Source organism: Ammospiza caudacuta, chromosome 2 (assembly GCF_027887145.1).
Source record: "Ammospiza caudacuta isolate bAmmCau1 chromosome 2, bAmmCau1.pri, whole genome shotgun sequence".
In the NCBI taxonomy this organism is placed as follows: domain Eukaryota; kingdom Metazoa; phylum Chordata; class Aves; order Passeriformes; family Passerellidae; genus Ammospiza; species Ammospiza caudacuta.
Window position 1 is genome coordinate 45,488,836 of NC_080594.1, and position 24,217 is coordinate 45,513,052.

General features: G+C 34.8%; 1 protein-coding gene across 1 annotated transcript in view; it reads left to right on the forward strand.

Annotated features, from left to right (window-relative positions):
- Positions 1–24,217, forward strand: part of DYNC2H1 (dynein cytoplasmic 2 heavy chain 1) — a 142,836-nt gene that overhangs the window by 103,692 nt on the left and 14,927 nt on the right. The window contains exons 83-85 of the mRNA XM_058800623.1: positions 5,271–5,387; positions 10,650–10,859; positions 13,694–13,783. Coding sequence (XP_058656606.1) covers positions 5,271–5,387; positions 10,650–10,859; positions 13,694–13,783 — 417 coding nt within the window. The remainder of the gene's footprint in view (positions 1–5,270; positions 5,388–10,649; positions 10,860–13,693; positions 13,784–24,217) is intronic.

A 24,217-nucleotide genomic window follows, 5' to 3' on the forward strand; every position in this document is an offset into this window, starting at 1 on the left:
TCTAGATACACGTTTTCTACTCTAATGTGCTGGTCAATATAGCAGCATATGTCTGTAGATGCACCCAAAAGTGTGTAATGATTAAAAAGCTGAGATGCACAAGTAATTTAATATCTAGGTAAATAAATATTGTCATTCTTAGTTTGACAACCCCACCTTTCTTAATATATGCAATTTGTATTTTCCTGTGCTGATGACTCAGAAAAAAACATACAGTGCATGAATTTTCTATTAAGAATAGAGAAAATACTTGGTAGCATTTTCTCTAGTCTGTTCATCAGTATTCGAGTCATTGTTCACAAATAAATTGCTCTCTTGAATTTTTTATTTAAATACTGTTGTGATTAGCTAGCCTTACTTAAAACAGACAGATTCTACCAAGAATTTAGATTCTGAATAATCTTCTTGCCCCTCTTTAAACAGACCATTTTTTGTGATTGCTTTTATATTTTTATTATCTCTTTTTCTATCGCTCTCATATTTTCATGAAGGTACTGCTTTCCTGCTTAATGGTAGATTTGCATTTGGTGTGAACTAGCACAAAATGTAAGAGCTTTTAGTGTATAATATATAAAAAGAATACATTGCAATAAGAAAGGGGAACATTCAAAGGTTAGGTATTGTAAAAGTACTCTTACTTTGAGTACCCTGTATTCTACATCTATGATTGAATTTTCAGTTTCCTTAGTACTATAAGTACATACCTGGGTTAGAGTGCAAAGAATAGGATTCCACAGATCTGGATGTATGCATCTGTACTGGTCACTTGTGATCTCACTGTGTGCTCATCATGTAGAAACATCATGTTTAAGGCAAGCTTAATGTAGAGTAAGTTTTGAAGTTTATGATAGGTTAGGCTGATGCTATTGTATATATATTACATCGAGAAAAATTCTTCTCAAGTTTTGTAGCTAGGTTTCCAGGAAATTAAATTAAAAGCCTCATTCTAATTTCTATGGCATAGACCCATCTGTCTGAGGTACCTCTGTATAGAACTTAGTTTTCCTATGTGCTCAAAAGAGAACCTTTCAAATGCAAGTTATCCCACTTAAGATCTGTCTACTGATTATTTAGGGAGGCTAAGGCTAAGGTGATAATATTTTGGAGTAAGTTTTAAGTAAGCTTCAAATAAGTGTCTAAGGATAGGTAAGGGTGAGTTTGTGCTTGCCTAATGTGACTGTAACATGCCCTCTTTCAACCCAAGAGTTGTTTCATCTTCTTAAACACAGATTCCTAATCATGTTCCTTTTGTCATCTGAACCAAGGTCTCCTTCCTTCTAGGTACTTATCTAGTCTATGTGTTCATTCCTGTCCTGTCCCTTTGGTTTTCATATATACCCCTGAAATGTGTTCCTGATAGTCCTTTTCCTTTTAAATCCAGTTTACCTTCCAACTGAAAACTTATTTCTGTTGCCTGGAGGTGAAAATACTTAAGTGGAGCAATTGCAAACAAACCACAATCCTTTGGACACTTCTGTGATACACCTGAGAATTCTAATAGCGTGATATATCCCACTCATGATTTTATTCTGGTCCTTCCCAGTATTAACACATTCTTTGTCCCAGTCCATTCGACTCTTATTTTTACAGGACAATAACCAAAACAAGAAAAGTCCAGATTTGATTTTAGGGGAACCTTTTAATTATTAGGGTAGTAAAGCAGTGGAAGAGGTCATCCTGAGATGTTCTTCAGTCTCTATATTTGAGATTTTTCAAAACCAGATAAAGCCCTGAGCAACCTGGTCTGGTTTTAAAGCTCATCATGCTTCCAACCGGAGATTACACCAGAGACCTCCCTATCTTCTTTCTAGTGTTAATTGTTCTATGATCCTTTTTAAAAAAAAAATATTTCCCTTTTCATTTTCATAACAACCACATATAGACTGATTTGAGAGAAGAAAGTAAACATTTTCTCAAGCTTTAGCTGATTCAAAGTAGTATAGACTAGTCAACCCTGTAAGGAACTTCACTGGGATTTGTGAGAATGAAATACTTGCACCATTCAAGTTCTAATATCAAACTTGTAATCATACTTAAATAGTAATATGTGTTACTATTTTACAATCTGTAATTCTTTCCTGAATTCGGACAGATGTCTTGCCATTAAATTTGTAGCCCGTTAGCAAAAGTTTGGGGTGTTGAAGCAGTTCAAAAGTTAACCTGAGTCTTTTGACATGAATCAAATGTATTTTCATCTGTGTCTTGAACGTGAATGATTATTGTAGGTTAAAATTTTGAAAAAAAAAAAATCAGGCTGAAAGAGCTACCCGTACAAAAAGTTTCAGCCTAACCCATAAATTTAAAGAAAAATTATGGTGAATTGAAAACTGTGCTGTCATGGAAACTTTAGGAGTAAAGTATGCTACCATCATGCCTGCTATACCTGAGAAAAGAAATGGGATGAACTGTAAAGAGTTAATGATGTTACATGGTTACATGAACATTTGATGAAGATCATTGTATGTTACAGTACTCCAGAACACAGAGAGTTAAGACTTGATTTCTTTTGATTCTGTACCTTTAATTTAAGTGTTTAAATTTTGATAATGATAACCCAATATTTTTGAACTACTTTGATGAAATACACAGAGCAGAAACATATAGGCACAATGAAGGAAAAAAAATAATTCAAATAAAGAATAGGTACTGTATTTCCTATTTAAACTATATTGACAAATTTTATAATTAGATAATTAGAAAAAGACAGCTAACACTGTGGAGTAGAGATAGAAAAATACTTTAATTACTTACCTTGCAGTCACTACTTCTCAAACTCATTTCAGCTGTATGGAGATGCATGTTTGTACCTCTAAAGGCACTTTGAAAATGAATACCAGAGTTAATGTTTTCAATCCCCCATATTCACAAAGCAATCATATAAACATTTTTCAGCTTTATAGTATGCACTATATGCAAGTTTATATGAAGTACCACATTCTGAATTACCAGTTAAAGTGTATTTCATATAAATGTTTTATTGCTTAGCAAATGATGGCAGGCAACTACCCAAAAACAAATTAAAAGATACAAAACTATAGCTGAAAGAATGATATCTGGAAGGCACAAATGTATGTTTATTATCTGTATTGCTTGTCAGAACATTTGCATATGTGCAGAGTGAAAATGAGGAAGAATAGCTGGAATGATAAAGTTACTATGATCAAAACATTCATCAGAGAAATTAATTTTTCGCTAAATTAAACAAGAATCTTTTTTGATATACACAATAGCTGGGGTACACAAAGGATTATGAAAGTTTAAAATTAAGTTATGAGAATGGGAGGGTGAAATGTTATTTTATGTAACAGAAGCTATAAAGAGCAGTAGCTCGTATTTTCATTTTAGCTACTAGAATACTGCCAGAAGCCCTTTTAGGCCTTTGCATACACTGCTGCTTTTAATCTCAGATGAGGTTTGGCTTTCCTTACCTGACCCCAACACAACTGAGCAATGCCTTTCTACTCTTGCTGGGTAGTCCATCCTTTTCCCCATCTTCTGTAGGGGACTTCACTGCAGCTTTCAGCTTCCTTGCAAGGGGAAGAGGAGGGGCAGGCACTGATCTCTGCTCTGTGGTGACAGTGACAGGACCTGAGGGAACAGCCTGAAGCTGTGTCAGGGGAGGTTTAGGTTGGATATCAGGAAAAGGTTCTTTACTCAGGAGGTGGTTGGGCACCGAACAGGCTCCCCAGTGGAGGTGGTCACAGCACCAGCCTGACAGAGTTCAGAAAATGCCTGGTTTGACTCTTGGGGATGTCCTGTGCAGAGCCAGGAGTTGGACTTCAGTGATCCCTGTGGGTCCCTTCCAACTCAGCATATTCTAGGATTTGAGGTCACTAACTTCCTTTACATCCATGTTGATCTTCTGTCATGATTGTTCTTTGACTTGCTTATCATGCTTGTTTCCTCTGCATCAGAAAGAACTGGTTTTGTGCCTTGAGAATTTTTTTCTTGAGGATTGACCAGCTCTCTTGGCCCCTCTTTGCTCTTCAAAACAGTTGCCAACTGCTTTCTGCTAAAAAGATCCCTGACTAAGCTGAAATCTACTCTCCTACATTCTGAGACTGTGATTCTACTACTGCCCTTAAATTATTCTTTCAGGATTTTAAACCACAGTCTCATGGTCAGAGCTTGTTTATAGAAGTTGAAATGATGGTCGCGTGTACTATCATCTTGTAGTGCTTCACAGTCCCTATCAAGGCTGATAAATAGGAAGGAGAGGTTTGCTTCAGTGAAAGAAAATGAAAAACAAAAGAAAGCACTTCATCATTGCACATCTTTCAAGACTAGAAAATAAGTAAAATCCCAGCAGAAAAACAACTTGACTTTCTCCCTCCGTCTGTGTTACAATTAAATAGTCCAGACCTTCTGAATGATTAATACATTTTTGCTGTGAAGCTTAATTCTTTATTTTCAAGTGAAAGAGGAGAGAATTAATAAGTTGTTCTCTAACATGCCTTGCAAAAATACTCTGTGAAAAATAACTAAAATTTAATGAAAATGCCTCAAAAATGCCTCAGGGGGGTTATATACAGTTTAAGAGACTGACTGCAATATCACTGAAGAATTTTAATTTCAGTGGTCTTTGTTCCAAATGTATGGATGTATTTTATCGGTTGATTTGTAAACTTACTAGGGTTGCTTACATTAAAAGGCAGTTGTACCTAATGAACTAGAAGCTCCCCTCCTATTTGGAAGGTTTGCAGTTATTTTTTTAATTTCATGCTCTGTTTTTTTAATAGTTATGCATTTAAAGAGGTTGAGGTGGCATGAATATGTAAATAAGAGATCCTGGTCAGATCAGATTGAATTTCCTATAATTGTCTCAAGTTTTGGTGTGTGATAGTTATTGTATGTATTTAGTAACATATTTTGGGAGTTTGTTTCCCCTTAAAATTTTAGTTACACATGGAGCCTAGTTAAAGGCAGAGCTCAAGTTTTGTCTCTAAATTTTGTGGAAAAGAGGCTTTTTGTTTAGTTATGCATCTCATTAGTTTTTAAATTATAATTGGACGAAGACAATTATTATGATAAGACAATATGTAGGGATTTTTTTTAAGTTTAATGTGAATGAAGTTCAAGTGTTCATATGAATGAAGTTCATGTGTTGTTCTTGAATATGGATATTGTTTGTGTTTTGATCAGTAATTAGGTATGCAGGAAAGGACAGTTCATAGATAAATTGAAGAGTATTTGCTAGTGTATGGCATTTTTGTACTAAAAGAAGTTTGTTTATCTTTCTTCAAGAATGCATTTGTATTCTCATCACTCAGGTCATTTCACAGCTTCGGATTCTGAGTAGGTCAGTAACTGCTGGCTGCAAATTTGATAGAGAAATATGGTCAACAGAACTTTCTCCTGTTCTCAACCTTTGGAAGAAGCTTAATCAGGTAGGACTGTACCTAATTTGAAAAGAGGACTTTTTTTTTTTCTGGTAAATACATTAAAAATATAGTCTAATGAATTATCTCGAGTGTTGAAACATAAGAAGAGAAAAAAATAAATTAAATGCATTTGAGGTAGAAAGTACAGTGTTAGGTGCATAATTAGCTGTGAAGTCTGTATGTGATGCAACAGGCTATCACCTTTTTTCTCCATATGGAAGTGAGATCACACTCAAAACATAAACTAGCATCCTTTGCGTGTTTCCAAGAAAAATGCTAATGCACTTTAGATTTTTATTTAGTTTCTTCATTTATCTGATATTCACAAGGTGATTTTTAATGATTTCAAATACAATGACGTATTAATAGTGTTGAAATATGGTGTTAGCTTTAAACTGAGGTTCATGAAAATCCCCTCTGCAGTATCCAGTATCACTCTCTTTAAGTTCCTTTGTTAGTCTTGCTTAGTTCAGTTTGTTAGTGTTTTTTAACTTATATTGTAAAGCTTGGTTTCCACCCATTGAATTCTTATTCCAGGCATACATTTAGATATGATGTGTGTGAATGCAGACAGTATGCATACTTGGGAAGGATCTCTCCCACCTCATGCTAGGTGCACACTTGGACATTAGGCCATTATTTTGTCTCCTCAATGATCAAGTAAAAGATCAAAAGATGTTGTGGCCTAAAACTGTGTCTTAGTCTGTCTCTACAGTGTGGGTACACACCCACACTGTAATGGGAAAAACCTTTCCCTTACTCAAATGACCACATGCATAGAAGTGACATGAGGTACACATTAGAATTTACCATAACATTTTCGAGTATCTCATTGAATTCTCGTCTAATCCATGCTAAGTGGGTAGGTCTAGGTTAGATATTAGGAAATTCTTTCCTGAGAGGGTGGTAAGGCTCTGGTACAGCTTTCCCAGAGAGCTAATGGATGCTCCATCCCTGAAATATTCAAAACCAGGTTAAATGAGCAGCCTGGTCTATGGAAGGTATCGCTGCCTGTTCAGGAGGGCTGGAACTAGATTATCTTTAGGGTCCTTTTCAACCCAAAACATTCAAGGATTCCATATTATCTTGAAGTTTCTTTGATTTTCTAAAGGTTTTATGCCAATAGCAGATAATTAAATTAATCTTTTGAATATATCCTTTAGAATAGGATGGCTTTAATCCTTTTATATCTTATAAAAGGATAAAACCTTTTATAGGTTTTATTTTTTGTGTCGGGGACATTTTCTTGAGTGTTTAAAAAAAATTTGAATAATAATATTTTTATCAAAATTAGTTTTCATTATCTGTTCAACCAGTAATTGCTTCCAGCTTTGAAAAGGCCTGGATATTTTTAATATTTTACAGACATTGCATGCAGTACTACATTCTCATTCTAGATTGATAGTTCAATGAAGGCATCATCTTTGTTTGCAGAATTTTTAAAGACCTGGAAATTGGAATGAAGAAGATAGTTGAATTGCTGCTTAAGTTAATAATCATAAATTATTTTATTTATGCATGAATGGGCAGAGGATATGAAATTAATACAGTTTTCCAGATATAAAGAAGTAAAATTTAAAAAAAGTATTCCTGGAGTCTGTAAAAGAAACTTATTCCAGAGGCAAAAAGACTCTTAGAAGTTTGTTAATATGTAGACAACGATTAAGTTGTTTTGAACATTTTTATTCCCATGTTGAGTGTGTCAATCAAGAATTAACTAAAAAACTATTATCTTACAAATACCTTGAAAACAGTTGTTGTACATCTATGTACTGAAAATTCTGAAATTCAACAAAATTTACCATTTGACATAAGTATATCCTGTAGAATTTACATCTCAATGATTGATCATAATCTTGCAGTGTGGACATATTTTTCTCTTTGCACTCTTAATGAAACTCCAAAAGCCAACTGAACCTGATCCACACAGAAGCACCGGGAGGAAGTGCTAAGGAAAAGCAGTGAGCAGTTCCCTGCAGCTGGGGGAAGGATGCTCCCATTTTCTGACCTCATCTGTTGTTTAGGCAGTTTTGCTGCCTTCCAGGGGCTCGGCTGTGGGACGTTGTGGAAAGCCTGCTGAGGCTGGTCTGGCCCTCAGACTGTGACCCCTTGGAGCTTCATATGCTCCACACTACCCCTGGCCCTTGGCTGGAGTCTATGTGGAAAAGCTGCAAGGGGTCATATTCTTGGATGGAGACTGGATACAGATCTGGGCAATCTGCTGTGGCGTTGAGCACCTGGCAATCTCCAAAGGTTCCTTCCAACCTTCAGCTGTTTTGTGGTTCTGTGAATAGCAGTTATTTTTGTTCAGTTTTCAGAGCCTATAACATTCTTCATGGCCAAACAGCAAAAATGGCAGATATGCTTTGGAAATTTTAGCTTTCTTCAGTTTAGACATTTCTAAATGAAATATGATTCTTCTACATTAATAGGGTGTCAAGGAACTTACATGCTGTTACTTTTTCAGAAATATTTCTGGTAATTTGCAGGGCTTCATTTTTTCTCTCAGATCATGCATGATGCAAAACCCTGTTAATTGTTGCTACCAATTATTCAGGTATCCTGACATTATTGAACTGGGAGGTTTATTATTCTTTATCTATCTATAAGAATAGAATCATGGCAGTTGCCTCTCCTTATTCCACTGATTATTAGTCTAGCCAGAATTCAGAATGAAATTTTTAATTGAATTTTATTTAAATTAAATAGATACTTAAAATGAGCTTCAAATCATTTTGCATCTGTGTTGAAATTACAAAAGCAAAGCCATTCTGAACTTATGCAGAATGTCATGACCTTTTCACCTGTATTAGCCTGATTTGAAAACATACATATTAATTCTTCTGATTGAAAACATCCTTGTAATGAATACTGTCCTAAAACAGCTTTTACAGTGTTTTGCAACATGATTTAATGACATCTTGACACTTACCAAATTAATTAAACTCTCATGAACCTGCCATCTAGTTTGAAGTCCAGCTCCTGGCACTGTGCAGAAGAGCCCCAAGAATCACACCACGTGCCTGGTACCTCATTAGCTATCTCAGCTTTAAAAATACAACAGGGACTTTTCCGTGAAGGAAAATCAGTGAAACAGAAATATAGGGTCATTCTTTATTTTATTTTCAATGATGAAAACCATGTGAAAAACAGTGAGAGGCTAATATCTAAAACAAATAGGCAGAGAGTCTCAAAGGAGGAGGCAAAAGAGGTACATCAAAAGGGCAATGGGGATTTCTAAAACCCATCACCACCACCACCAAAACTGCTTTTTGAATCAAATGCAGAACTAGTAAAGGTATATGAGTTTATTTTCATTGCATTTGTTACATTTCTGAGGAGGCAGTTTTCCGGACATACTGGAGTTTGCAAAAGCTTGCATTTAAGAAGGTAACAAAGTAAAGCTCTGGGACAGTTCAAGTGAGACCTTATGAAGTCTTATATTATACTAAGATAGCAACATATACAGAACTGAAAGAGGAGAAATTATCAACATCTGAAAACACACCTGATTAATATTGGTAGCAAAATACAGTATTTGATATTAAAGATTAGAATCTACCTTCAGTTTCTTATGATTAGGAAAAACACCCAGTACTTCAGCAGTTTTTTGTCTTAATTCCCAAGCAGGTCATGAGCATACACATATTTTAAAACCTGATGTGAGTTATATACATAATGGATTTTAAGAGAATATAATAGAACATTAAATGTGTAAGCTGATATTGGTATTTATGTTTAATTTTCCTATGGAAATGATAGATGGGTTGTTTCAACAAATTCTCAATGGAAAACACTAGAAAGAGTGATGAAATGAATCTGAAATTCATAGGAGACTCTTATTGTAAAGGACAATATTGAGGAACTTAAAGGACTTCTTTTTCAACAAGCTTTTGTGAATTATGAGAGTGTCAAAGATTGAGCAAAGCCTCCAAGGTGGAATGTCTTGGGTTTTCTTTATTTTGTGCAATTAAACACCTCAATAAGAAATTATCAGCTAGCTTATGCTAGTTTTGTGTTACATTTTACATATCCTCAGCAAATTATGGTCTCAGAAAAACTGATGTGAAATTGGTACTGTGATTTTTTAATGAATGCAAAGAAAAAATGCAAAGCATCACAATTGTAAATACTGCATGCTTTGGCACTTGGATCAGTAGCTTTCTTGTATACCTTTTTAACAGTGTTGGAAAACTTTATCCTTAATTTTTTTTGTTGGTCAGTCATAAGCCAAAGTATTGCTCATTCATTTAGCTTTTCTCATATTTTAGCTTGGTAGCTGAGTGGAATATGAGCTTGAAATTAAAAATGTAAATGTTCTGCCAAATACATAGTGCCTGGGAAAGATTATAGAGGTAAATATCCTGTGCCTTCTGAAAAGCAAGTTGCCATGTGACAATTCAGAAATTTATTTAACCTGAAAAATAATCAAAACTTGTTATTTTAAAAAACGTATTTTAGAGAAAATAAAATCTGATTTTATCTTTCCTAAATTACTAGAAACTGAAATACCAAAACATTTTTTCCCATAGGCTAAGGTTTACTTTTAGCATTTGTGCCTTATAGAATTTTCTAAAAGGTTTTTAATTTTATAACTGGAATTCTTTGCAGCATCTTGCCACATTACAGTTTGGCAGTTTCCAAACACATGCAAAAATATATTTATGTAATAAGTTGCATATGAATTAAGATTTGCAAAATTGCACCATCTCTTGAAATTATTGAATAAATTTGGATTTTTAGTGACTTTATTGGAAGGGAAGTGAATAGTAAAAATGGCATTGTAAGAGCAGCAGTACTTCTCAGAATCTAAGTTACTCAAGATTTACCCATAAAATGATATTTATTTTGTGTTTATAGTATTTAATTCAATTCCATGTTGAACTAGTCTCAGGAAGCAAGAACTGGCAACATAGTTTACAGTACCCAGTAAAATTTTGTTGTGCTGAGTACACTACTGCTTTTTATAGCACATTAATACTAAAAGCAGTGATTCAGCTAAGGGAAGATCTTTCAGCAATTCAAGAACTTTTGAAGTAACTGGATAGACAGACTTGTTTCAGAAGAGTGGTGCCTTTATTGAATATGTCACAGACAGTACTGAAAGTATCACTGTAGTTACAATTCAGTACCGGAAAAGAGATGATACCACTACTACTTCAAAGCTAATAAGGTCATATGAAGTATCATGAATTAAATAAATTATGTGTTGTACAACACTATAGTTTCCCTGAGTTTATTAACTGGATATCCCTTGTTTTTCCTTAGAATTCTAACCTGATCCATCAGAAGGTGTCTCCTCCTGCAGAACAACAAGGATCTCCAATCCTATCGTTCATTACCCTGGAGCAGTTCAATGCCATTCGCCTTGTGCAGAGCGTCCATCAGTCACTTGCTTCTTTAAGTAAAGTCATCAGAGGCACCTCGCTGCTGAGTTCTGAAGTACAAAAACTAGCAAGTGCTCTGTTAAACCAGAAGGTAAGTCATTTTGTAATGAATATACATTATAATAAGCATTGAAAAAACCCAAGGAAACTGAACTAGTTGTCATTTCCATGTTCTAAATTTTTTTTATTGATAAAGACTCTAAAATTGACTTCTTTTAAATATAGAAACTCTAAAACAAAACCCGTTTTTTCTGTACATTTTTCAGAAGTATTTGCAGCATCTTCTGAATGTATTACTCTCCTATCAAACTTTCTCTAAAAGACAAATCCAATAAGTTTAGAAGTTGTGGAATACTATTTCAATTTCAAATATCAAGTCATGCTAGATAAGTCAAATACTATTAGCCAGTAGAATATATAAACCTGTCCCCTTACTTAGTTTTTATATTTTCTTAAAATTTAAATTGTAATAATAGTTCTCTTTGCATTTATTCAGTATGGAGTATTGCCATACCTCACCAGAAAAACTGTGCCTGTCATACCAACCTATCATCTCACCCTATATTATTGAGATACAAGAAATCAGTCAGAATTATATATACTTTCTCCATCTTTTTTGGTATTATGCTGGGCATGTTTATAAACTGATACAATTAGTGACAGCAAATATACATGCTCTATCATTAATATCTAGATAATTGAGTTAAAAGATAGTCAAACATTGATGTGACATGAAGCTCTGGTTTCGTTTTGCCTCCAGCAACTGATAAATTCTGTCAATACAAATGCATAGATAATGAGATTGCTTCTGCAATGAACAATAATTCCTATTAACATCCTATTTATCTTCATGTGACAAACAAGTACTGTTGAAAAGATTGTTATGCATTTATTGATAAATCAAATTTTAATCAAAACAATAATTGAATTTGTTGTCATTTCAGATTCACAAGACAGCATTTGTTAGCAAAATTGCTGTACAGTCAGACTAAATTAAGTTTTCTTGTTAGCAATCTCATTGCCTTTTAAAACATGTTTTGACTATGTGGTAGAAACTGGCACTAAGTCCAAGTCATAGTGAATGGAAGGGATACATGTAATGGCCATTCTTTAGCTCTTAGTTATATTTATTGTTACTGAGCAAGAGAGCATGGCTTGCTTGTGTTTTAGCTGCACTCTTCTGTTGGAATTGGCAGGAGCTGTGAAGCTGATCACTGCCTCAAAAAGTTTCTTCAAAATTCTGTGCATTTTAACCTCTCATAAGCATCGGTTCAGCACTTCCTGATGTATTGACCAGTGCTTCTGTCATTTCACCTGCTTACTTACCCACTTTCCTTGACATGGATCACTTCATTGGATTGTGACTATATAGCAATTTTTTCAGCAGCCTTCCAGAGAGGCTAATGCCACATTCTTGGCATGGCAGCTAAACCTCACTCCATTTGTCATCCTAAAATGATTTTCTTCATGTGTTTTCTATACGCTCTTCTTGTTTAGCGTTTTCATGTTTTATGTAGCAAAGGATTATTTTTCAAAAGCTGTATTTTAAACCCACTAGGATTGTAGCTCTTTTAAGATTATAGCACCTGAAGAAACTGCTGGATTATGGATAGGAATGTAAAATTCAGTAAATGTATGACATGTAAAGGTTTGGCAATGTCCTGTATTTGTGTAAAATTCTTATGTTAGCCCCATACTATCCACTGTGAAGAAAATTAACTCCACCCCACCCAAAAAGAGCATAAGCACATCTGAGATACACTTGCATAATAGCAATTAGTTAAATAATTTCTTTAGACTTAAAGTAATTTAGATTGATATATTAACAGCATTAGGCAAATGTCTTGTAAGTGATAGATTGATGAGCTGCTTGTAAATGCACATCTAGTAGAAGAGGCTGCAAAAATGCAAGGTCTCAAATAAAAAATAATTTTCAAAAAATCCAGTTAGGAAAAACCCCATGCAGTTAACTGTCCTTTATTAATTGTTTTGTATGTATTCTAGATTATTGAACTAATTTTTAATTAGTATCTTGAATCTCATTACGTTTTGGTTTTTATCTATAGAAGGTAAATACAGTGTATTTACTTTGAAGATACCTTTTTTTGCAAACTTCTGGGATTGGATTTTGAATACCTGTTCAGTACATATTCTATTAGAATGGGAACTTCCTGGAAAATGCAGCTGTAAATATTAAACAGTATAAACTGTTGATTCTGCTTAGCATCTTCAGTAGTGTACAATATTCCACAGGTACTGATTTACATTAATTCTCTTTCTCATAAGTAGGGGAATCTTGCAGTCACTTTCAGTGTGCTTTAGATTCCTGTGGAGTAGGTAAAATTAGTGTTTCTATCCTTATCTTATAAGGAGGAAGTTTAAGAGATGCCCTTTTAAGCCTTTCTTTTTGAAATCAATGAAAAATTTATATCGGGAAGTCTTGCACGCCTTTTTTTCTCAGGTGTTGCTCTACAAAAGCTGTAAGGTGATGAGAAAATAATCATGCAGAGGAATTGTACCAGATTGTCTTCATCACAGAGCCACACAGCTGCATTTTGAAGTCTGAGGAGGCTACAGCAGAGGAGTAGGAAACTGGCTGCAGTTGAAAGATAACATTGTGACTTCCCAAGCCATAATGCTCTTAGGCTTTTTGGAAATATTTATGGAACCAACTGATATTTCCTTATTGAATAGCAGAGGTTCTTGCAAGCTCTCCATTAACACTGTGGCTGGGTCACACAAAGAATTAGCAGGGATCCAACCTTTCTGTTTGAGGTTGTATGTTCTTGATCATTATATTGCTGGTGTTGTCTTTTTTTTTTTAGATATATTTGATCTCCAGGTTATTTTTTTTTATTCAAGTTGCCAACTTAAAATGAAATGACAGTGGATTTGATACTTTCAGTGTATATATTTTTATTTCAGTGTCCTGCCACATGGCAAAGCAAGTGGGAAGGTCCAGAAGATCCTTTGCAATATCTTAGAAGTCTTGTAGCTCGAGCACTTGCTATACAGGTAATTTTAAAGAGTCATTTTTTACTCACTGTGCTGGTATTCAGTGACACTGTATATTTTGTAAATTCCACTACAGTAGACCTTTACAAACACAGGTCCAAAAGAATTTTAGATGTGTGAAAAGGTATATAAAAATCTAAAGATCAATAATTTATCTAAATTAATTAGTATTTAAGGAAACAGATTCCTTATCTGTGTTGGATACATAGAGAGAAAACCTGAAAGAGAGGAGGACTACTTCAGAAAGGACAGATCTTTGTTGCCTCCAGACAATAAGTAGAAAGCTGTTGCTTTTGATCTTGATTAACAGATCTTGTCCAATGGGATACCAAGATTTTTGTCAACATTTATGTTGACTGTCAGATTCAGAAGAAAGATTTGAGTGCCATGTGTCTTCTAGGCATTTCTTTTTCTAAAGAAACTATCAAATAAATGTCTCTGAAGTATTAATAATATTCTTGTTATACAAACAGTTTATTTTGGCTAATACTTATTTTTTCTTTAACCTTTCCTTCAAAAAAACTTTAAAGTACAAAACAGGAAAAAATATAAATATGTATAGCAACAAGTTAATGCATGTTCAGATGTTAATTTGTCATATAACTGGAGTTGAACTTCGTCCCATCTCTCTTTTTTCTGACTGTTACAGCCTTTAGTATTAAAAAGACATCATTTGTGGCGATTCAGTGTGTTTGTAAGCTTCAAGAGTACATTACTGTTTGCAACTTCTACTTTCATTTGGTTGTGACCAAACTGCATGCAATTTTCCTTAAAAATATGATTTATTTTTAGTGGAAGTCTGAGATTAAAGATTGAGCTTCTGTGTGGAGTGCACCTCCCATGCAAAGTATGCAGAGGTAACAGGATGAAATTAGTGTTAATAGTAACAGGTGATTTTCAACCACTCATATTCCAGAAGCTTTTATTTCCATATAATACTCCAGTCAGCTATTGACTAATGTGTTGCATTATATTTGCTGCATTACCATGATAGTAATCTTCCTTTCTCATTTCTCAAACTACTGACAAAATGGTACATTTGGATTAGTAATTTTTATGAAAGTTATGAAGGACTCATTTACAGTTTTTAACAGTTATTTATTGTAAGAGAGAGAAAGATTATTAAGCCACAGCTTTGCAGTAGATACTTGATTGTGTCCATAAGCAGTACATGATATTAAATTTTTATTAGTGATAATAGCTACTGGTTGTCTCATTTTATTTCTTTAATGTCAAATATGTAATATAGTTGTGTTTGGAGCAATTCTTAATAATAAAGTATCAGTCTGTTTTGCATCTCAAGCTTCTAGTCAAATCACATCCAAAATACAGTGTGTGAATTTCTATATTGTACATTATTATAAAATGTAGATTATTTCTAGTTAGGCATTTCAGTTGAATCATCTTTTTGCTTAAATGTGATTCCAAATCCTGACTGTGCCCATTACATTTTCCTGATTAGTCTTGATCATTTTTTAATTATCTTTTCATTATTGATTTTATAAATATAATTAATCAGTAGGTAATTCTAGGTGAGTATTCAGAAATTCAATAAGGGCTTCAGTAAAGATATCTCACAACTCTGAAAATTATCTTCTGATTTATATTTCAATAAATGCCATATTTTGGATTAGTTTTATATGACCAGCTTTATAAGCTTTTTTTTTTTAGTTACTCTTATGTCCCTCTGTTACATTAACTGTAAGATATTGACTTACACTGTACTGTTTGACAAAGGTTTAATTTAGGCATTTTTAAGACAAAATAGGAGACACTGAAAGATCAAAGTTGTACTAAAGGATTACATTTACTAAGGATGGAGTAAGTCTCTGCCTATGCTATTAGTTAAAGGCTGCCTTGTCAAGTGGTTTGCTGCCAGTGCAGGAAACAATAAAAGCAACTGCAGCAAGCATTTAATGGGAATGGGGAGGAACACAAAATATAGGCCAGATGGTAAAATATTTATAGCAGAATTTATAGAAGTGTAAAGATGTTCTGAGAGCATTACACAACAACAGGCAGAAAAACAACAGGTGTTGCATTTTTTTTAGGTCTGAATTTACTCAGTAAAAAGCAAATTTAAAAAACAAAAAAAAAAAAAAACAAAAAAAAAACCCAACCAAAAAAACCCCTGCCTAATGAAAGTGTGAAGAAATTTGTGTATGTAAAATGCAGTAGAGCCATATGTTGCTGTGTACTATGTTGTGGTGACAGACCTGATGTAAATAGGTGGTTTCTTTCCCGGTGAAAGTTCTGATATTTGGATGGTAGCTTTTGCTTTAAATTGAAGCAAATGTTATGTATTGAACATTCTTCTAAGATGGAGTTCTGAATACTTTCAATTAGCAGTGCTGACATTGAACTTCATAATATTGTGCTTCAGCTTGTCTGTCTATAGTGATATATTTGCTACCAACATTAAGATATGAAATGTATGAATCATCAGTGGTCATTGTATAAGTTTAATTCTTGGTCCTTTTACTGTCAGTTTCCTCATGATGGCACCCTAAATGTTTTCTGTGGTTTCCCTCTCCTGTGGTTCATGATCATAGCTCAGCAATAAGGCACATCAGCCTATAATGGTATTAAATGCATCCCAGTCTCTAGATAAGTGTCTTCTCATGGCTGTGGATACCAGCAAGAGAGAAGGAGAGAGAGCAGACTCAGAACTGCAGCTACCAAGAGGCAAAACAGCAGCCCAGGCAAATGTCAGCTGAATAGCAACCTTAAAAATTGTTTCAGGTCAACAAATTGGAAATTGATTTTTGTTTCCACTAGAATGAAATAAAGAGCTTAAATTCTCCTTTTCAAAAAGGAATCCCAAACTCTTCTTGTTCCAAGAAGACCTTATATTTCATTCTTTTGGACTCATCTAGTTTTATGTCATTTACAAAAACGGTACTTCCTTTGGATGACTGTTGAGTTAGAAAGCTGCTAGAAGTCTTGCAGTGTACATTCTGACCTCAGAATCATAAGCACCAGTTTCAGAGTTCTAATCAGGGACATGTTTATGAATACTGAAAGTTTTTAGTTGCATAATTTATGAAAGGTTTTGTTGAAATTGTGTGTTCTCTTGTCCCTTTCCATCCTGAGTAAAATCTAACATGGTAATATTTAACTTCAATACCAGTTTGATCACCTAGTATAAGATTTTTACTATTTTAATGGTCTTTTACTGTTTAAGGAAGAATGACTTTGTTCCTGTTTTGGAACCCTATTCCTCCGTTTCAACAATTAGGTCTCCAGAAAGGTGGATTGGATGCCCAAGGTAAATGAGGTTTGAAATCTTGGAAATTGCTTGCTGAATGTACTATAAAACCTTCTGGGAATAGGAACCCCAGGTATCTGGGCTGTGATATTAAATATTCATTCGCTGATAACAGGCAGAAAGGCTGCTATTAGAAAACCGAGGGAATCAAATCCTCTCAATTTTCACCAGGTTAAAGAACTCACATAATAAATCTTGTACAAATCCAGAATAGCCATGCCGAGTCCTGCTATTCATTCACTTGGGCACTCCATAATAAGGCCTATCCCAGTCCAAGTAATCACACTTAGTTTTCAGAGTGTTTTCTAATACATTGCCTTAGCAGTTTGCAGCAGGGACAATAGCTTAATGGTTTGTGTTGTACAGTTTTAGGAAAGGCTGATTCAGATAGATTAGTTTGGCTGGTTCCCCACCTTGTCCTTGTTCCTCTCATGACTCTCTATTTGAAGAGCTGTTACCTAGGTATCTGTACAGTGCAGAATACTCCAGATTCAGTATTCTAATATTGAAGCACAAAAATTCATAAAAGTGTTGTGTTTTAAATCCACCCATTCCATTATTTTAGCTCAAATTTCCACATTATTCTGAAGAATTAGCATTTTTCTGCTGTTTTTCTTAGGTTCTCTCTTTAGCTGTCATGAATATCAAAACAAAAATAAAACTGCAGCCAAACATTATCTGCTAAGGAACTGATCTTCATTTGGCTCCCTCAGTTCTCATAATGTTGCAAAATGATTTTACTTTGTTCCAAATTTATCAGCCAGGATATGTCTTTTAAGACCTTATATCTAATTAATAACTGCTTGGTAAAAATTGGAAATTTGCAAGTTCTACTAAAAAAATGTTTTGTTTGTCTCTGACAGGCAAATTTGAAGTTCTTAGCAGCTGTTTTATCATGTCCTTTCTAATCAGTGTCTCATTTAGATTGCATTGATTAAGTAATGGCTGATATAGAGCAGTTGTGCTTTGTAAAAATGCACCATCCAAACGAGGGACCAAACAGAATGGGAGATAAAAGGTTTGGACATGGATGGATAATAGGAGTTGTCCATTGAAATAAGATCTAATATCCAAGGAAATTAAAGCAAAAGCTGAAGCATTTTTTGTACTCTTACAGAAAGCTGTGTTAATGCATTGATGCAATTTCCCCTCCAGGCCCTTCACCATATTTGCAGCCCTCCTTGGGACACTCTCTAATAACATAATATTTTTCATATATTGTGGTGCCCAAAATTAAATATAACTTTTTTTTTTTTTTTGTAGTGAAATGTTTCTTTTCCTCCAAAATACAGTAGGTTTTAAATCTGCAAACTATGCTATTTCAAAGGTAAATAATTTCAGTTGCCAATGAGCTGTACTTATCTCAAGTTTTGGAAAAACATGCCTTTTGCACAAGAAAGAGTTGCACAAAAAACTGGAAAAACAGTTTCTAAAAAGCAGCATTGGAAAAGGGAAAATATCACTACCTGCATTTCCTTTCATTTCCCCAGCTCACATTTCATTGTGAGCTGTTGAAGCTTATTCCCAGTGAGTGTTTGGTGCTCTGTTAAACTGAGGCATCCACAAGTTATGGGCATTTTAATAAATATCAGGCTTAACTGTTGAGAAAAGTAATTTGTTTCAACAGAATTCAGTGGCTGTTCATTAAAGTCTTGAAATTCTAGGCATGTTTTGTGAGAATGGCTGTTCTGTTGAAATTATGAAATACTACCTTGTAACTAGAAGTTTGCGCAGTACCCCTTATCATACTGCTAAGCAATTATTCAGCTCTTTGATTATAAAATATTTATTTCAGGAGATAATTACTCATAAAATGACTTTTTGTAAGTGTTGAATAAAAGAGGACAAACCCAGGTCATTGTCTCTACAGATATTATGTATGAAATTACAATCTTTTAAAGAAAATTATCTTTCTTTCCTAACCTAGATTTAAATTAAAAAACCTAGATTTAGTATTCTGTATTTCTTCTATGAATGCAAGATAGTATTTATATACTTAGTAAATTACAAAAAGCTGTGCTATATATTGTAGAAGATGCAAAGCTGTAGTAGATATCCTTCATTTAAACTAAAATAGTAATGATCATTTATTGATTTTTCTCTTTAAGCTACAAGATACATTTTCACAATACAGGAAGAAAGATGAAAAGATGCAATGATAAAATATTAATCAATTTTATGCATTGAATCTGTCAAAATTAAAAGTGTAGATTGCTCTCTTTCTAATAACTTGTTTTTCACTGTATCTCTTTTATTATGGACAGAGCTGTCTGCAAAAGAGAAAGCAGAGTAAAATGGATAGTCTTGTCTGACAAAAGCTCAAGCAAAAAAGGTTAATTTTAGTACAAGTGGTAGAAAACGATGTTATTATCATTCACATATGAAAATGAGTCCTTCTGTTATTCTGTCAAAAACTGGTAATTTTAAATTCCATCCATTAATAAATGAGAAGGCTGCAGCACATGCTAATGCACCAATTTGTAGGTTCATCCCATCAATCTGCTTTGCTTTTTTAAGACAACTTCAAATTAGAGAGAGCTCATGTCCAGCCTCTCACCTACCAGTGCCCCCACATCCTTCTCAGCAGGGCTGCTCTGCATCTGCTCATCCCCAGCCTGTGCTGGTACCAGGGGGTGCCGTGACCCAGGTGCAGCACCTTGGACTTGGTCTTGTTAAACCTCGAGCGATTCCAAGGGCCCCACTCCTCAAGCCTGGCTGGGTCCCTCTGGGTGGCATCCTGTCCTTCAGTTGGTGAGGGTACACCTGATCCCTTTATCTATTCCATTAATGAAGGTATTGAGGAACACTGGTTCCAGTGTTGACCCGTGAGGGGACGCCACTTGTCACTGATGTTCACTGGGACTCTGAGTCATCGATCAACACCCTCTGCATGTGACCATCCAACCAATTTCTTATCAATCTCCCAATCTACCTATCAAATCCGTCTCTCTCTGAAAGAGAAATGTTGTGAGGGACCATGTCAAAGGCTTTACAGATATCCAGATAGATGGCTCCCAATATGTAGCCCTGCCCTTGCTCAGTGCTATAATCACTCCATTATAAAAGACCACTGGGTTGGTTTGGTGGGACTTGTCCTTGGTCACAGTAACTTGCTATTCTGATCACCACTACACTGACAGAAATATTGTATCTACTAAAAGTAAGCAATCTATTAAAAATCCATTGTTATTGTTTTATTTGTAATTCTGATTTCAGAATATGTAGTTAGAAGCTCATACATAGAAGTAAATTATGTGGAATATGTAGAAATAAATTAGCTTTGTAACAAAAAGGTAGTGTGATCGTGGCTCTTTTTTAACCTCTAGATGGTTTGCTGGGAACTGGATTGGTGTAGCAGTTTGCAAAATATTTTATCTCCTGTTTTGAGATTTTAATAGGTCATAATCAATGTTAACATGCTGTAACTATTTCTTAAATATCATTTGCAGATATGTATTTAAAAATAAGCTCATTTTTTATTAGAAGCGGATTTCCATTCCACAAGTGAGCATCATCCCTAATTAGCAATCTTTTCTTTGGAGGAAGGCAGAGATGTAACCTCATCCTGACCTATTTTTCTCTCTTTGAAGGAGATGCAGTATTATTGAATTTGAAATTACAGCAGTTTCATATTGTATCCATTTGCCAATATATAAAAAATATTTAAAATTTTGGAGCCTTTTAAGTTTCAAGGCTGTCAATTCAAATTTCGTTTGTGAAGGAAAAGAGTCATAAGAATAATTCTTGACTAAACCCTTCCTTATCTGTTGAGTGTGCAGTAGTTTTACTCTTGGGAATTCACAGTCAAATGAAGCAATCAGAGCAGGATGAAAGTGCACTCAGCAATTCTGTAAACAGACATGACTGAATTTTAAAACTGAAGTCAACAGAAAGGCATTCAGATTTGGGGTTTTGTTCATTTTGTTGTTTGGTTTTTACTTGGTAGAATTCTTTCTGATGTAGTCTTTGTTTCTAAATGTTCAGCAAGGTACATAATTAAAGAAAGAAGAAACAAAACCTGAGTCAAAGTAGAAGAGTTGTTAAGAGTGATGGGAAGCCTAGATCCTATTTAAGGTGTGTAAGTGAAGCATAAAGGCAGGAAGGATAAATGCCCTCCTGCTCTATGATGTTTCCCAGTGTGTTCGGCTGAGTGCTATAAATAGCGACTAAATTAGAATGTGTGCCCCCATATGAAGGACAGTATGCAAAAGCATATTGAGATATTTGTAGTGGTAATTCCACACAGTCACTCTGAACTAAGAGAGTTATGATCCAATGAGAAATCTGTTCTCTACATCTGAACTTGAATTTCAAAATTCCTGTCAGGTTTATACTGTTTTGCAGCATTGTGTGTGCTTTTCCTTATACGCACAGTGTGTTTTCTTCTACGTTTTCTATAATTAACATTTTCAGTATTATTTCTAAGATTTCATTGTCCCATGCAATAAATTAAGCAATTGAAATTACTTATATATCAGCAAAAGGCAGTAAATAAATTAGAACTAAACCAAATATTGTTCATTCTTCAGATATGCAGATTACAAAGCTATGAAGATTTGCTCTGTCATGTGTATTCATGTATTTTATCACACTGAGAAAGAGCACTGATTTGGATATATCAACAGAAGAATCCATCAAATAAAGAACACATTAAGATATTACTAAAATAATGAAACTGAAACCAATGTGTAAATCCAAAGATACCATAGAAATGCAAAATTCCTAATGACCTTACAAATGGTCAAAGGCAGTTATTAATTCTTCTACACTTTTGAGGCCACATCTGAAACACTTGTCTAGTTTTCAGCTTCTAAATTAAGAAACATTACCCATATTGTCCAGAGATGTTCGTGGAAATATATGATTTGTGGAGGTATCTTTGGAGATTCACAGAACTACAGTAGACTGTGCGCTGGGCAAGCTAAATTGGTGTTGAATTTGGAGCTACTCTGAATTGCAATTGGATTGGATGCCAAAATGTTTAATTTTATGAATAAATTGTTTCTATGATGGAAGTAATTTAAAAACTAAATCCATTATAGCTAAGTAAAAAGAAAGCAAAAATTAATTTTAAAATATAACAAGAAAAGAAAATGTGGTGTTTAACAAATGGTGAAATATTTTTTCCTTGAATTGCTCCCTAATGCATGTTTTTCTGGCTTCCTGAGAACAGGCGTGAATGAAGTTTTATACCATGCTAATGCTCTGCAGCATTCTCTTAGCTTTCTCATGTGACAGGACATCTGAAAGAGACCTACAGCCTTTATGATGAGCTGTTCATTTGGAATTGGCCATAACAAGTGAAATTTGCTTTTGGGTTTAACAAAAGGTTTTATGAGCTTCAGAGAGCTTATATGCTGCACTTGAGGTATATTTTTGCTAACTGCCATAGCTTTACAATGTAGGAGCAAACAACAATCCATACTAGCTTACTGCATCAATTTAAAAAAAACCAAATTTAATTATATTCGGCATCTACACAAAGTTGTTCTTTTTTTGAACAAACTATTTGCTAGTCTGAGCAGTAATCTCTCTTTTGAACAAACTATTTGCTAATCTGAGCAGTATTGGAGTGTACTGTTTAATGGAGTGTAAGAGGGTGTGCCAGGATGCCACATCACAGACTATCCATGACATCATTTACTTCCTTTGTTTAAATGGAGTGGCACCAGCCACTGTTTCCATTTGGTAATCTCTTTTTCTCATGTGAAAAACCCAGATTTCCTTCTTTGCCTTTTAATTGTGGTATCTTCTAGGCATTTTGGGATATGGGCCCCACAGAGTTAAGCAATTTCTGATTAGATTGCTTTAGTCTGTTTGATTAACATTTTTACTTGTCTGAGAGTTAGTTAAGCCTCAATAGTTGCTAATATAGTAGAGTTCTGTGACACCGGCATGGGTGAGATAGTTTCTCTGTATTTTGACAGCCTTAAGAGAGGATGTTAACAAAAAATAAATGACTGGTAAACGAGAATGAAAAAAATGGAAAGAGACTGGTTACTGCTATTCAAGGGGTCATTGTTTCAGTAAAGGAACAAGGACTGTGAGGGAGATGCTAATGGAAAATCTGTATTTCATGGAGTGTTACCAGGGAAAATGAGCCATGGCAAAGTAAGCAGTTCTCTGTTGGCTCTCTTCATTATAATGTAGCCTTTGAGCTGGTACTATAAAACAAATTACTGCAGTGCATCCCATCATTACCAGTGGCCAATATATTGAGTATTCTCTATCCCTGTTTAGTCACACCAGCACCATCACAGTATAGATTTCAGCATCCCTGCTCCAGAGCTCTGTAAAGGATTTATATCTGAGGTAGTCCTGACTTTGTCCAGGTATTATTGTAGACAGTCTAGTCTGTTATCTACACTAGAATATTGTATGCCACTGTTTTCTGTCCTCTGCAACTTATTTTTGGAGATGGAGAGTTGATTTCACCAAGGAATAGTTCCAGTTCTTAGGCTTCCTTACCCAGTTATACACTTGCTGTATAACTGCAAATACAATCTAGTGCTTGGTGACTGATGTACTTGGGAAAAGAGACTAGAAGGCATGAAGCATAGGAGTATTGCTTAACTGGATTCTGTGTTTAGTGGTCATACAGGAAATATCTGGAAGTAGATATTTTTGGCATATGTCAGTCATGAACTTGTAGGAATGTTGTTGCAGTTCCTATGCATCATTCTGGTATCCATATTAAATGTCGGAAACAGAAATTCAGGGGAAGTTTCTGTTTTGATAAACAATGAGCTAATATAGTAACCATAATGAGATCACATCTGCTTATGTTTCTGTCACCTGTGCCTTACTGTGTATCTGCTTCTAGCACATGGTTAGCCAGCATGCTGATGCTGAGGGACCGAGAACATTCATGCTGTAACACTGTGCTGTTATTGCTCAGACTTCCTCAACAAACAGGGGGGCTCTGAGGTGTGGAAAACTGAAATAAAGCTTTAATAGTATTTGGTTTAAAGCAGTAGCCAGTGGTGAAAGGAAAGGAAAGGGAAAGGGAAAGGGAAAGGGAAAGGGAAAGGGAAAGGGAAAGGGAAAGGGAAAGGGAAAGGGAAAGGGAAAGGGAAAGGGAAAGGGAAAGGGAAAGGGAAAGGGAAAGGGAAAGGGAAAGGAAAGGAAAGGAAAGGAAAGGAAAGGAAAGGAAAGGAAAGGAAAGG